Genomic DNA, 14,397 nt, shown 5'->3' with positions numbered 1-14,397 from the left:
TATCTGCCCTTCAAATGACACTAATATATTGACTGCATTACTTTACAGCATTATTTATAATTTTTTTTTGTTTACACACATATACAGAGATGAAATTAAACTATTGCTTCCAAAGTCAGAGCATCCTTCATTGTAGAGTGTTAGCTTTAGACTGGAAAGCATAATTATCACATGTTAGCCAGTCTACTAGCTGGGTAGTTTGCTGATAGAAATGTTAGCAAATGATTGCTTTAAGATGGAGTCGCACTGAACTCAACAAGGCCTGGTACTTCCAGAGACCTAAACTCGTTAATATTGTCTCCTTTTGGTGGTCAAGTTGTGTCTCTAGTGGCAACTGGATCATGATACACAGCTGACTGACAGCCCACATGAACCAGTGGAGAAAGTGAAGTGGTCAAGGAGAAACACATTGGCAAGACATGCCGTGCGTTTGCATTTTATGCATGACATTGCAATTTTTCCACAGTGTTGGGAACATCGGTCCTTCTTATTAATATGAAATACAAAGTCAATGCGACTATGAAACGTGGTTTACTTACTTACTTCATGCGCTTATTAAATTTAGTTGTTACTCTTGAACACAGCACAGAACCCACAATCTTAAGCTACATACTAGCATATGTATTTCATCCAGGTTCATTATAAAGCAGGAGGGAGTCCTCTGCAACAGTAAATTACAGCACATAAGCTGCATAAAGTTTGCATCGGGTTGGATGTAATATTCGGCGTACACTGTGAGGCGCAGAGCTGCTGTATTGTGTGATAATTAATTCCAAATGTTGCGGCCCCCAAATTAAAGCCAGTGGCTTTAGCACAAAGCAGCAGCTGCTTATCAGCCCGAAACAGGTCAGCGTTCGATACCGCCTTTTTTTTTTTTTTTTTTTCTTCGCCCTCCTCTCCTTCCCACTTCACCTCCCCTCTCCTCTGTCCCTCCCACTCTCTGCCCGCATCCTCGGCGGACGGCGTCTCCCGCTAATCCTCTCGTCACGTAAAAGACGTGGACTGGCGGAGAGAGAGAGGTGGAGGGAGCGAGGGAAGGAGGAGGAGGAGAAGGAAGGAAAGTAGAGAGTGGCAGTTCCTCCATTAAAGCCACTACTTCCAAAAGGCATAGCAATGTGAAAGCTACTTGTGTTTAACTGTCTTGCTACTGTTTACTCTGAGTTTTTCTATCTGTGCATCAACACCGAAGGCCTCTGATATTCATCTCACCATCTGTCCGATGCTGATTTTGTTTTTTGTTTTCTCTCTCTCTTTTTCTCTCTTTCTCTCTCTTTTCGGTGCCTCTCAGCAATAACTGCAACTGAAGCAGGCTGAAATGGAGCACATTACGATCCAGTCTGCATTGCTGGCAGCTGTATGTGCTAATATGTACATGTACATGCATGGTTGGTATATGAACGTGCAAAATAGTCTGCTTGGGAAATTTGGTGGAGACATACTTATAACCATGCGAGTTGTTCATCACCCATCGGATGATTAACAACTTCAACTGCTACCATGAGGAATGAGTACTGACTAGTCCATGCAGCACTTAGCATTTCCAGCTGGCTTCATCTACATGACTGGAACAGTGAGATTTAAATGCACCCAGGTTTTTGCCAATGTGCATGTTACCATTCTGATTTGAGAAAAAAAACTTAGGAGCCAGTAAGACAGTAAAACCTGAAAAAAAAAAAAAAAGATACTGACCAAGACATTAGCACTCTGTACTCTGTGTGCTTTTCTGTTGTGATGACAGAAAACGGTGAGACTGTAATTTCTACAACTCGTAAAAACAAAAGAGACGCTACACAACATCTTGAGATTCTCAGGTCGTGAAAGGGAATAATATATAGAGGGGAAACATAATATAGTAGTCCTGTTATTACAAGTAGAAATTAAAAAAAGTATTTCTTACACTATTCCATTATTTGATATTTGATTTATAAAACAGAGACACTACAAGTTCTTCGAATTAAACTGAGAGAAGTGTAGAGCTCTTAATTAGCTAGTGGGAAAATGAAAACAAAAAACAAATTAATGTTTTGTACAGTGCATGGAAGAAGCTTAAACAGTGTCCTGCTGTGTCAGGACAGAATAAACTACCTTTACCAGAACATCAGTTCAACAATTATCAAACCTTTGCTGACATCCAGCCACGAATACACGAAAAGTTCTTTAAAATGTCTGTGGTAGTGTGGAGTCGACAGTGTAACTGTTGAAACATGCAGTGAACGATGCATTCTGTCAGCAAGTCGTTCCGTTTTGAAAGGAAACGCACGACGCAGGAAGCCTGGCAGCGAACGCGGCCCGACGGGCCCGTCGGCTGTTGTGCTCCGACCAGGTCCCAGCTCGCTGCTGCTGCTGCATGAAAGAGGGAGAAACTAATTAGAAATGAACCACAGCTGTGGCTTAATTAGTTTCTGTTGGCGTCGTTCCCCAAAGTGTTGTCCCCTCTCATGTCTCCCTGTAGCTGAACAAAACACCCGCTGCTTCAGTAACAAAACACAGCAAATGTTCTGTCAGGATTGAGGTCCAGATCCTTCTTTAATTGCTTCCTGGATTTACAAGCACACCTTAACAGTTCAGCATCACCTCCGTCTGCTTAACCCTCCTGTTATGTTTTTACATAGATACTGTTCAGGTCAATTTGACCTAGCAGTCAAGTTGAAGTGCATAAAAGATATTAAAAAAAAGTCCAATTCTACATGTTTCCTTGCAGCTATGAACCATATTTCACCACACACACACACACACACATGCATGCACATGTGCACGCATACGAACCCACTTTTTCACTATTCTCTTTACTTCACTGGGAAACTGCGAGAAAGCACAGTGTCCATACAACTTTTGACAGGATCTTTTTCTGTTCTCGTGGACAAACTCCACCCACACTGAGTGACACTCAGCAGAAGTGGAGGAAAACAAAAATACTCTCTGCCTGACTCATTTATCTGGATTTTAATCAGCGGCTCAATTTGACCCTGAACAGTATGTGTGTCTCAAGTTTAATTATAAAGATCACCCATTGAAAAAAAAAAAAAAAAAATCTAAATGTAATATAAAAAAATTTACCAAAGATCAATTTTAAGGAAATTATTGTTTTTTTGTGTCTAGGGTTTTTTTCAGTGGACATAAAAAATGTAAATTCTATTTTTATATCCGAATGAGTAAATGAGTAGGTTGTCTTCATTGATCCTTAATTTCTGAGAAAAAAAAATAATAATAAAAATCACTGCACAAATATTGATTGAAATGGTTAGTATTGGATTTAATAATCAGATACAAAAATGTTTTGGAAGAACTTTTTGGTTTCTGACACTATAGCATGATTAAACACTCCCCGGGTCAAATTGACCCACGAACATTATTACTGTACCTCAGAAATGAACATTAACAGGAGGGTTAATGTCAAATTAGTGCACAAAGTACCTTTAGAAGCTGATCAGACATCAGCAAAGAACGGAGGAGATCGTAGCAAGTGATCCAGACTGCCCTCAGGGTTGCTGGATGGCCAACAGATACCAACTCATCTTTTATATCCTCAGAAATTGGAAAGTTCTTTTAGAGGGGTTCAGATGTAGAATGTCTAGATTGAGCACTGAAACTATATATATATATATGTATGTATGTATATAGCGCTATCAACTATGAAGTCAGATAATGTCCATATTGGAAATGGACTAAGACAAATTTCCTGAGTGTGGCTTTCCCTGTTCCCTCCACACAGAGAGTAGAGCCACCGTCTCCTTGGTAGCGTATTCAACCCCTGTGAGCTGCAGTTATGACAGGATGACAGCTCTGGTGTGTTTGAAAATGAATGCAGTTTTTATCCACTGCATTCAGAACGCTCTGCCCCTCCCCTGTCCATTTCTAACAGCCGTTTTCTTTTTTTTTTTTTTTTTTCTACACCACATGCCTACTGAGGCGAAATGTGCAATGACACTTTCTTGTCCAGGAGAACCCTTCTGCTACTATTGCTAAACAAACATGTTTCCCTCTGAGTCACAGTTGTCTACTGTCTCTCGAGTGTTTTTCTCTCTCTTTTCTCTCTCCTCTCTTGATTTACAGTGTGTTGCCTTGGAAATTCTCTCATGTTCTCATATTGCTCTCAGTATTTACATTTTGTGATCTTTTGTACGTGGGATTCCCCCCTTATGTACACGTATTTGTCCTATAATCAGCTTCTGAATGCTTTAGTTTTGAGAGGATAGCACAAAATCCAGGTGCCACCTTTAAATCAATGGTTTCTAAAGTCAAAAGATTCTTCTGTTACCTTTGGATACAAACAGTATTTTGTTTTTTTGTGTTTTGTTTTTTGTTTTGGTTTTTTTTTGAAGAAAAAGACTCAGAGATGCATCTGCACCTTCTACTCTGACTGTGCTCAACGCAAATCCACCACGTTTGTATTTGTGAAAATGTAATGACACATGAAGAAGTTTAACATGACTGAAGAACGTTGTACTATATTGCGTTAGGTTGGATTTATTTGGTATAATGTTTTACTATCATAAACAAAGGAGGTCATGGATCCATTTCCTGGAAATACATGCAGTTATGAGAATTTCTTTAGAAGCACTTTATGTTGCGTTGATGCACAATGTTGTGAAGCTTTTATGCTGGTACCACTGAGACAATTAGCCGTCTGTACAATCGACTCATATTGGCAATGCGGGAATTTTGCTCATTTTAAGTTCATAACATAAATTTCATTTATAAATGTTTCATAAATATGAATAAAATATTAAGATGTGGCCCAATGTGTGTGTGTTTGTGAGACAAAGTATTTTTATGCTCGAAATAATGTAGAATAAAGTAGATAAACCACAATTGGCTGTTTTTGAAATTATGCGAATCGCTCTCTCGGTGCTGAGAAAATAAACTGTAAAAAAAATAACAAAAAACTGGAAAAACGATTTACGACAACATGTACAGCGTGGATGATCAAACTTGGGTCTCAGTTCATTACTAAAAGTGTGAACTACTAACCATAACCTTGAATCATAAGGCTAATTTCAGACATTTTTTCTGAGCTTTTCCATTTCCACTCCCCATTGCTTAGAAATATAAGCAATAGAAAACTCCTTCAGGGCGCAAACTGACAGACGACTTGTGCCGGCCCAGACGAGTCCGGTGGAGAGCCGTGCTGCTTGTATTAAAACCCACGGCTGAACAATGTTTTCTCTCGCACCCTGATGTCAAACACCGATTCACACCTAGAGGTTTTCTCCTATATCTAAGACACCAAGCTGCTTTTGTGACTTTTACAGGACCGGCAATCTGTTTTTCTCGCTCTTGGTTATATCTCGGTGTGTAATTTCATCGATTCGTGCTTTGAAAACTTTCTGACTCAGCTCAGGACTTTCGGTTTTGGCTGAAAGCGCATTACGACATCAAGCAAGATAAACGCATACATTTTTGTTCGCTTGTGAGATGAAATCCCCAGATAGCCTAAGGATTGAACCTTATCAGGCTTTACAAACATCTCGTTTTGTCCGGTGGTAAAATGGTGCTTTCACTGCAGTGGCAGCTAAAAAAAAAAAAACTCTCTTAGATTTAAGATGCAATAAAGTCTGCAGTTTTATTAATAATCTGATCAAATGAAACATTTAGTGTTCTAAATGACTGGTGGTACTGGATCGAAAAGAAGAGCAAAATAACTCAAGAAACTTGGTCACAAAAGGACAAACTATTTCTTTACGTTGCACTTTGATGTTAAGTCGACTGGTCGAAGCCTTCAGTTGGCTAATCAACTACATTTTCCACTCTTCTTTAAATCTCTGTCTCACCGTGTGGTTAAAAACCTGGATGGAGATATGTTAGAGTCAGGGAAATGATCAGTTCCCGTTACGATCAATACAAGAGTCTGAACTTCCTCCTGGACTGCATCCAAAAAGCCTCCTTTTCAACATCCCTGGGATTTGGGGTCATAGTTCGGGTGTTATTTAAGCTTTTGAGATGCTAATCATCTGCTCTGCAATTTAAGTTTGCTTTTTTCAAGATGCAAAGCACTTTGTAATACCTTGTTGCTGAAAGGTGCTATACAATTAAAATTTAATTGACTGATAAGCTAATAATTCACTCTGAGTTGTTTAACGGCACTTTGCTCTCTTCTTCTCATACATTTCATTCCATGCCTCTCCGAAAATGTCTCCATTTTTATTTTTTATTCTTTACGCTATTGTCTCTCCACTTCCTCCATCGCTGCACCACCCACAACTTTCAAAACCCACTCGCAGAGAAACCGCCGGGACACCTGCAACTTTGACAAGGAGTTCACCAAGATGGCCGTGGACCTGACGCCCACGGACAAGCTCGTCATCATGAACCTGGACCAGGACGAGTTCCTCGGCTTCTCCTACACCAACGCCGAATACGTGGCTCCCAATTAATTGAACACCCTAGAATGGACTTGAACATACAACACAGAGAGGTAGAAAATAAGGTTTTAGCGCAAAATTGAGGCAAATTTTTTTTTAAAAAGACGACAAAAATTGTTATTTTGTGTGTGTTCACCAAATGATTTTTTTGTTCTTTTCTTTTAGGTGTTACTTAGGTTTGAGTTAATAACTAGACCTGGAGATTTGAAAACGAGATGAAGAGATTCCAATCTCTCCAAACGAAATCCGATCAAACCCAGAATGAGCACTTCTACTACTGATCCAGTTCTGATTGCCACCTTTTCATATATTCATTTTACGTTGACTGCAAGATGAAAAATCATTTCCTTGAGTTAGGCCTCATTATTTAAACATAACAATTAAAAGTGCTGGTTTTATTTAATTCGTTCATTCAATTTTTCCTCATTATTCATCCAAATTATTATTATTATTATTACTATCCAAATTACCAGGTCTTAACCACAGCGTAACTAATGTGCCATGATGTTCAGGTAGCTATGTAAAGTTTTGTATGTTTTCATGTCTTTGTATAAATAAATGTACAGTGGTCGACTTTGTATCTACTGAAAGACTCATCCATGTTTTTAAGCGTTACTGTTGACAGTCGTTTTTGCTGCCGTTCCCAGGCTTTCCCTGAAATCATCCTTCCAGATTGGCATCGTGAATGCATTAATATTTTACCCATCAGGCAACAACTCAAATGTCTCTCACCCGGTTTCATATTCGCCCTGTTGAATGCGGTATCGCTTATCTCTAGTCTACAGCCGTTCCCCAAACCATGCCCGCATTTATTTGATCGTTCGTCTTGCCGGATGTAAATCGTTCTTCGGCCGAGGCCTCGGCCGCAGCCGGGTTTGTCGTGAACCGGAAGCTCGAGCGACGCAGCAGACGTCAGAAATTGTGAGATGCTTTGACAGCATCCGCGTGAGTAATTTTGCAAACGGCAATACGAGCAGCATTGCTGCCTTTTTTTTTTCTTTCTTTTTTCGCGTTCTCCAATACATTTAATAATCTGTATTGATTTTTATTATTATTATTATTATTATTATTATTATTATTATTATTATTATTATTATTATTATTATTATTATTTTATTTTATTTTTTTGATGTAAGCATACTGCGCCTTGCAAAAGTGTGCATACCCCTTGAGATTTTGCACATTTTATCAGGATTTTATGGGATAGGCCAACACAAAGTTGTGTGTTATTGTGAGGCGGATGAAAATGCATACGTGGTTTTTCAAATGTTTTAAAGATAAAAAAAAATCTTTTCAAAAAAATGTGGCGTGGATTTTCACTGCCAGTTGTCTTGATAAATTGTCAGTAGGAGATCATCTTGCGGCTGATTCTTTAAACATGGAGGTTGTCCTCCTTTTCTTTTCAAAAACTGAATCCTGGTCAGACTGAATGAGTGGAGAGAGGATATGCATGTAAGTGTCAATTTTTAGATGCTACCTCACATTTTCAATTGGATTTGAGTCTGGACTTTTTCTGGGCTATTCTGACATTTGAGTGAAGTTTAAACTCCTGCATGGATTGTGGAAAACCGGAAAAGGGACACCTTATGTCTTCCTTCTCTCTTCTCTTCCATGAATGCCAAATAATCAGTGTTCCTTGTTCACCCCGTTTTCTCTAGCAAACCGCCGAGGCCTTCTAAGAGAATTGAAAACGGATTAAATTAAATCGAAAGTTTTCTGAAGCCCCTTGGTTGCCTTGGATTTTATTTTGGAGTATTGGATTAAAATAAATTCAAATGCATGCACTGTTTTTCAGATTTTGTTTTTGAAAATGTAGGAAAACCATGCAATCTTTTTATTTAATTTTTTTTCTAAGCTTCACAGTTATGTACACCTTTGTGTTGGCCAAGTCCTATTCAAGTACTTGCAAGGCACTACATGTGTATCTACTGCCAAACTGCCTGACTTTGTTAAAAGAAGGAACATTGCATTAGAAACCATACTAAAAATTTAAGTCCTATTTCTATTTGCAAATCTGATTTTTGTTTTTTAACATTATGCCATCTAACAAACGAAAGCAAAACAAAAGGAACCAGAGAGTCTGATCCTAGATTAAAGTATTTGTTTGGTGAAAGCAGAGAGCTGAAAAATGAGATTTTTTTTTTCAATTCAACACAAACCGTTTCCAGTTGTGTGCATTATAAAAACCACGTGCCGTCATTGCACACACACCGTCACAGTGTCTCGTCTTTTAGACGATTTAAGCCTACATTTGTTTCGCTTGGATGTCGTACGTGTAAAATACCGTCAGACACATGCAGTGACCTTTTACAAGCATTCGGCTGTATATTTTGTTCTATTGTAATGTGTAAATATCTACCAACATCAAGACCCCTAAGTTCTCTTCAGTAACCCTCACAACGTAATATTTATTCTTGCCACCGGCTCAGTGGACTTACTAAGTACGAATCAGATCACTCCTCTGTTTGTTTCTTTAATAAAAGCGTAAAACTGGACAAATGAAGCAAAGCGAGTCTGAATCCGAAAGCTAAAAACAATCAACCAGTTCTTGGGGATGTTTGATTACTAGAAGTACACTATGTATGCATGTGATGAACTTTCTATTATCTTGTTCCATACAACATGGATTTATTCCTTATTAGACATAGGTGTGCAATAAATGCTTTATAAGAAGAATAGATATAATAATTTGTGTTGCTGAATCTATGATATGATTATTATGCTACTTATTCACAGATGTAAAAGGACTATGCCCGGCTTTACTTGTACATATAATCTGTTTCTGGATGCGTTGAAGGAAGAGTCTTCCATTTCTCAATTTGTGTTTATGTGGGGGGGGGGGGAACTGGTGCGCTTCAATGGGATTTTTATGCAGAACATGAGTTTGATTCCCAGCCACAAGAGCTCTGTCCATTGGCTGCTTTGGCCTGGATTTTCTCTGTATCTCCTTCTCTCTTCTGTTTTCCAGACCTTTCCTCTGATCTAACCTTTCAATTTGTCTTTTTGTTTGTTTGTTTGAACCCTTTTTTTTATTCCTCCTTCCTTCTTCTCTTCCTGCTTTCTCCTCTTCTACTTTTCCCTGACCTTTCTCCCTCTCTGCAGGTTTTATAATTATTATTATTATTTGCAGGTTTCTTCGTTTTGTTCTGACCTATGCTGGTGTATCTTTCTTTTCCCCTCTCCATAAGGCCGCTCACCGTTGAAATCCACTTCTGATTAGGTATCGCTAAGTTGGTGGCCATGTTTCAAATTCTGCTTGGATTTTTAGTCACGGTTACATTTGAGTCCTGCACCTGAAGATGACTTTTCAGAAGAGTTACTTTAAGAGAGTGTGTTTTGTGACACAGTTAAATGATAGGAAAATATGTGTTGTCATGTTGGGGGAGGCTGTAAAATAATAAATTACATTGGAGAAAGAAAAAAAAACCTCACTGACTGTGTTTTGTTTAATCCATAAAATGATTTTTAAATGGGTAATGGCGATAATAATACGGTGCAAGGACGACATTTCTACAAGACGAAGTGAGAAACTTATGAAAATTATAGCTGAGCTTTATTGCTGGTAAAGATAATTTCATAATTGTTCACTTTTTGTTTTTCCACTGTACTAATTGCTGTTTGTTTTCACATAATAAAAGATATAGCAACCGACCTTTCCACATTTAACATGGATGAAAAAGAAAGTGCTGTAAAAAAAAAAATTCATCTAAAGTCCGCCATATTTCTTTGGTTGCAAATATTTTCTACTTATATATCTAGGATTTCTGGGTGGTTTGTGTATTCTCCACTTTTATTGTGAATTTTTGAGATCGCTTCCGAAATATTAATGGTGTAGAATTTGTGTTGTATTGTTTTGCGCTCCAGGGATTTATTAATTATTGATTTGCCACCCAAGACAACCCCAGAAAGCATGATTATTCATATATTACCAACAAATAATCTTGAGAGTTGTAGCATATTTATTTTCACCTAATTCAATCCAAAACCCTGACCAGGCTGCAGAATATGTCAAAAGAAGCATCTTTGTAACAAATAGGTTTTGCAAATTCCTCTGATCAAAAGCGATGTAATAACACCGTTTTAGAGATTGTAACCATTCATTCCACGATCACACTGCAAAGTCTAAAATATACCACTTTCAGGAAAAAATATCTGGGTTTTAGTGAAATCTGAGCAAAATGTCTGAATTGGAGTTTCTTTCTTGCACAAGTACGGCTGATCTAAACGAACCTCTAATTTATTTCATTTACTGCATCTTAAAAGTGCTCAAGAGGGGAGCATGACAGTGGAGCTTATTGGATTTATTTCACACCGTCTTATTTGCTTGCCCTCTCCTTTCCCTATGTCTCTCTCTCTCTGTGACTTTTGCAGCACTACTGTCACTGCCGTTAAGCAAACATATTAGACACACTTTCACCCAATTGAACGCGTTACGTCACCTCGCTCTTATTGAGCCGCTCTCGCTGCTTTTCATTCAATTACACGCACAGAAAAAAAGTTTCCATCACTGAAGGTCTTAATGTCCGGTTCTCTGGTTTTACTATTATTTTTAAACCCTAACAGCGTCCCTGTTGTTTGGATTTTGTGACGTTTTGTCCAGTTAAAACCTGAAAATTCAATGGATGGTAATTGGGATGTTAAGTCATTGAGATAGCTTACAAATGTACTAGATTTAATAGCAGAAAATGTACTTAGGTTTTCTGGAGACTGTAGATACAGAATGGAAAGTTTTCTTGTTTTATAAATGTGAAGAAAGCTGTGAGCTTTCCTGTGAAAATGGGGTGAGAGCCAGGTCACCAGGAAGCAGCAGCTTGACTCCAGCTAGCGTAAAGACAGAATCACCAAAATCAAAAAATTGGAAGCACCGTCAAACCAGAAATTGCTGTTAGATGTGCAAGGGGGAAAGAAGCGGGATTTTGGATTTCATTCTTGGGAGCAGGGAATGAATGTTGGGGATTGGCATAAGGAAGATAAATATGATGCATTTGTTAAGTTTCTCGTTGTCAATAAACATGTATCTGGAAAAGACATAAGACACGTTGATGTCTGTGGATCTTTTTATAACCTTTTCTGGATTATTTGTCCTTATTTCCAGTTAACTCCAGCAAAATAGCTGTTGACGGGTTTTTTTGTTTGTTTGTTTTTTTGTTACCACAAGGTCATAAAATGTACCTTACCTTCATAAAAAAACACAAACCAATACAATGCTCATGCTCCCTGACCTATTCCGGGGGGTCTCTGTCTGCAGAGACTGCATAAATCACTTCTCTGACATACGAGCATCATGCCAGCATCATTCCACATCGCCATATGTCCCCTTCTGCCCTGAAGACTGCTCCATCTGCCAAAAGACACACAAACCCAAAGAAACACATCTGCACATGCCTAATGCTCGCAACAGATTCATCAACGTCCTCTATCCGTCAGACACCCTTCACTTCTTCCTCTTCTTTTTTTTATCTTCCCTTCTTCAACAGAGTTTGTTGTTTGTTCACTAATTCCTGCAAGCTTGTCAGGTTCCTCTAACTTTCGCTCCTCCGTCCTCCCCTCCTTTCCGTCTCCCCGAGATTGGCCAGAGGCGAGGAAGGGTTCCAGTTCACTGAGCAGAAACCACACCGTCTTCCTCCTCCTTCTCCTCCTCCTTTCGACGGCCGCCTCCGTCTCTGTCTGTCTTCCTCCTTCTGCGAATGACTTGGAATAACTGGGTGCACAGGAGTAGTGGGGATGACGAGAAAAAGAGAGGAAGGGCAAGGAAAGGACACTTTAGGTGACTGCAGACTTCTAGTCTGCTTGAGGAATACAGAGTGCAGTGATCATTAAATAAACCAATCTGTTTAATGTGACCAGAGAGGTGTAATAACTTTTTTTTGCAGGGGAAGCGATATATCATGACTATGAAGTACTGCTACTGTAATCTACTCTGAGTAACTTCACTGAATGAAGAAAAAAACACAATTTAATCAGAAATTACACCAAACACAGAGCTGTGGGCTCTAAGCCTAACCATTCATTCTTACACCTTTTTTTTTTTTTTTTTTTTTTGTATAAATCAGAATTTGCACATAACTTTATATTTTTGGCTGTCTGATGACAACATTTGAAAATATTAAATCAGATGTTATAATCATCTACCCAGAACTTCAGTAAACGTTTTTCCAAAATACATTTTTCTTTTTTGTTTTGTTTTTTTACCTTTTCTTAATCGTAGGGGTGAAGAGTGTGTTCTGTACGTTCCAGGCACATGGTGGCTTCTTATAGCTCAATGAATTAACTACGTAAATGTTTAAAAGAAAATGGAGGAGCCCTTCTTAGGAGCGTTGGACTGAGAAGCTGTTTGTTTACAGTAAAAGTCAGTAAACGTGCAGATCCACCAGGCGTTTACTAGTCGCTGCTGCCGCTAGTCTGGTGGAGCCAAGTTGTGGAGGGGTGTGGTTGTGTGTCAAACTGGTTTTGTAAACACTTCAGTTTGAGTGATGGGGTAATTTGCTGCTCTTCACTGATCTGCTACCGTTGCTTTATTTACTGTATGTGCATTGTTTTAAAAATACATTTTTTAAAGCCACTGCTACCTTCACATGATAAAAAACAAACAAATGAAAACTTGCTTCAAAATTCTTAAAGCTAAAATCTGAATTTTCATAGAAATCCAAGTTGGGCCGACTTAAAAGCAAAACTCAAATGGAGTCATGAACTCGAAAACCTTCTGAAGTGTACTTAAAATTATGAGTTTTGCTGTGCCGTACGTCTTTTTTTTTTGTTTTTGTTTTTTTTGGTATACGGTGATGCGGCCTCGCTGGAGTGAAGTCATTAAAAACGGTCTGTGGCTCTTTAAGTGGCGTCTCTGCTTCTCTCTCTGGCGCGATTCTCCACGCATCGCTTGCCAATCTCTCACTCCCCCTCTCTTGTAGCTAATCAGTGCGGTGCAGGGGCTGCTGGGAGGATGCGAGAGAGAGAGAGGGAGGAGGAGGAAGGGGAGGAGGAGGAGGACAGAGAAGTGAAAGGGTGGTGAGCGCAGTTTGAAATCAGGACCAGGGATAGCTCCAGAGGTGCGTTGAATCCACAGCATGGGCATCCACATCACCCTGAACCCTTTAGGAAAGACACAAAAAAATCCAAAATATAATCGATAAATAGTTTCAGAGTTGTCACAATGAATACATTAATGCATCTATTTACAATAGTTGAGTCGTGTTAATAATTAAATGAGTGATCAAACCAATAAATGTAAAATCAGGCATTTACATTTCGTCAATTTCGTGCCTAAGCTACTCTAGAACTCTTCTCAGATTGTCCCATGTAACAACACAGACCTCCGGTTGCTGCACTCACATCATTGTGAGTAGAACCCAATAGATCTGCTGCTTTGGTTGCACAAGGACTCAAAAGCATCCCTGAAGCCCGATATTCCTGCAGCACCTCCATGAAATGGTTTAGGGAACACATTCGTAAGTAAGATTTCTCTATATCTGTAAAATCAGAAAACCCAAACTCTCATTTTCCCCTCACCAACTGTCAGAGTAAAGATCCTGCCCACTGTTGCATGGCCTGGATCTGAATTTTAGATGTTGGGTCAGGGGTTCACTTTCAACACCTTATAGTGGATTTTCCCATAATGGTTAAAAAGCGGAACATCTGGAAATCATTCCTTGATCCCCAATCTTTGATATTGGGAACAAAGTCTGTCACACCACAAGTGTACTACTAGCGATCCCTGCCATGTTGAAGAGATGTCAATGATAACCACCCATCAAAGTCCATTGCAGTCAGAGTTTTGGGAAAAGTTTCATCTACTCCTGTCATTTTCAGCTGGGCAATGTTTTAAAGGCATCAGCAACCTCTGCCCCATTGATGGACTTGCTTGTTCCCTGCGGTCCGGAGTCTTCCCCCACATTGAGGAGTGTCTCAAAGGGCTCTTTCCACCACCTGATCAGGTCCCCAGTCCTGGGTGCTGTCCCCTAGAATTCCCATTGAGTCATCAGATGATTTGAGGCTGACAAAAAGTACCTCTCCATAACCACTCTGAATTTCCCCTAGA

At 39.2% G+C, this 14,397-nt stretch overlaps 1 protein-coding gene across 1 annotated transcript in view; it reads left to right on the top strand.

Annotated features, from left to right (window-relative positions):
• prkcbb (protein kinase C, beta b) overlaps positions 1-11,345 on the top strand; it is a 91,614-nt gene extending 80,269 nt beyond the window's left edge. Inside the window, exon 17 of the mRNA XM_044100822.1 lies at positions 6,222-11,345. Within this exon, the coding sequence (XP_043956757.1) occupies positions 6,222-6,374 (153 nt within the window). The 3' untranslated portion in view covers positions 6,375-11,345. The remainder of the gene's footprint in view (positions 1-6,221) is intronic.
• Positions 11,346-14,397: the final 3,052 nt, after the last annotated feature.

This window comes from Gambusia affinis, linkage group LG19, assembly GCF_019740435.1.
Source record: "Gambusia affinis linkage group LG19, SWU_Gaff_1.0, whole genome shotgun sequence".
NCBI lineage: Eukaryota > Metazoa > Chordata > Actinopteri > Cyprinodontiformes > Poeciliidae > Gambusia > Gambusia affinis.
The sequence above is the reverse complement of the archived record's forward strand: the minus strand, read 5'-3'. Positions and strand labels throughout refer to the sequence as shown.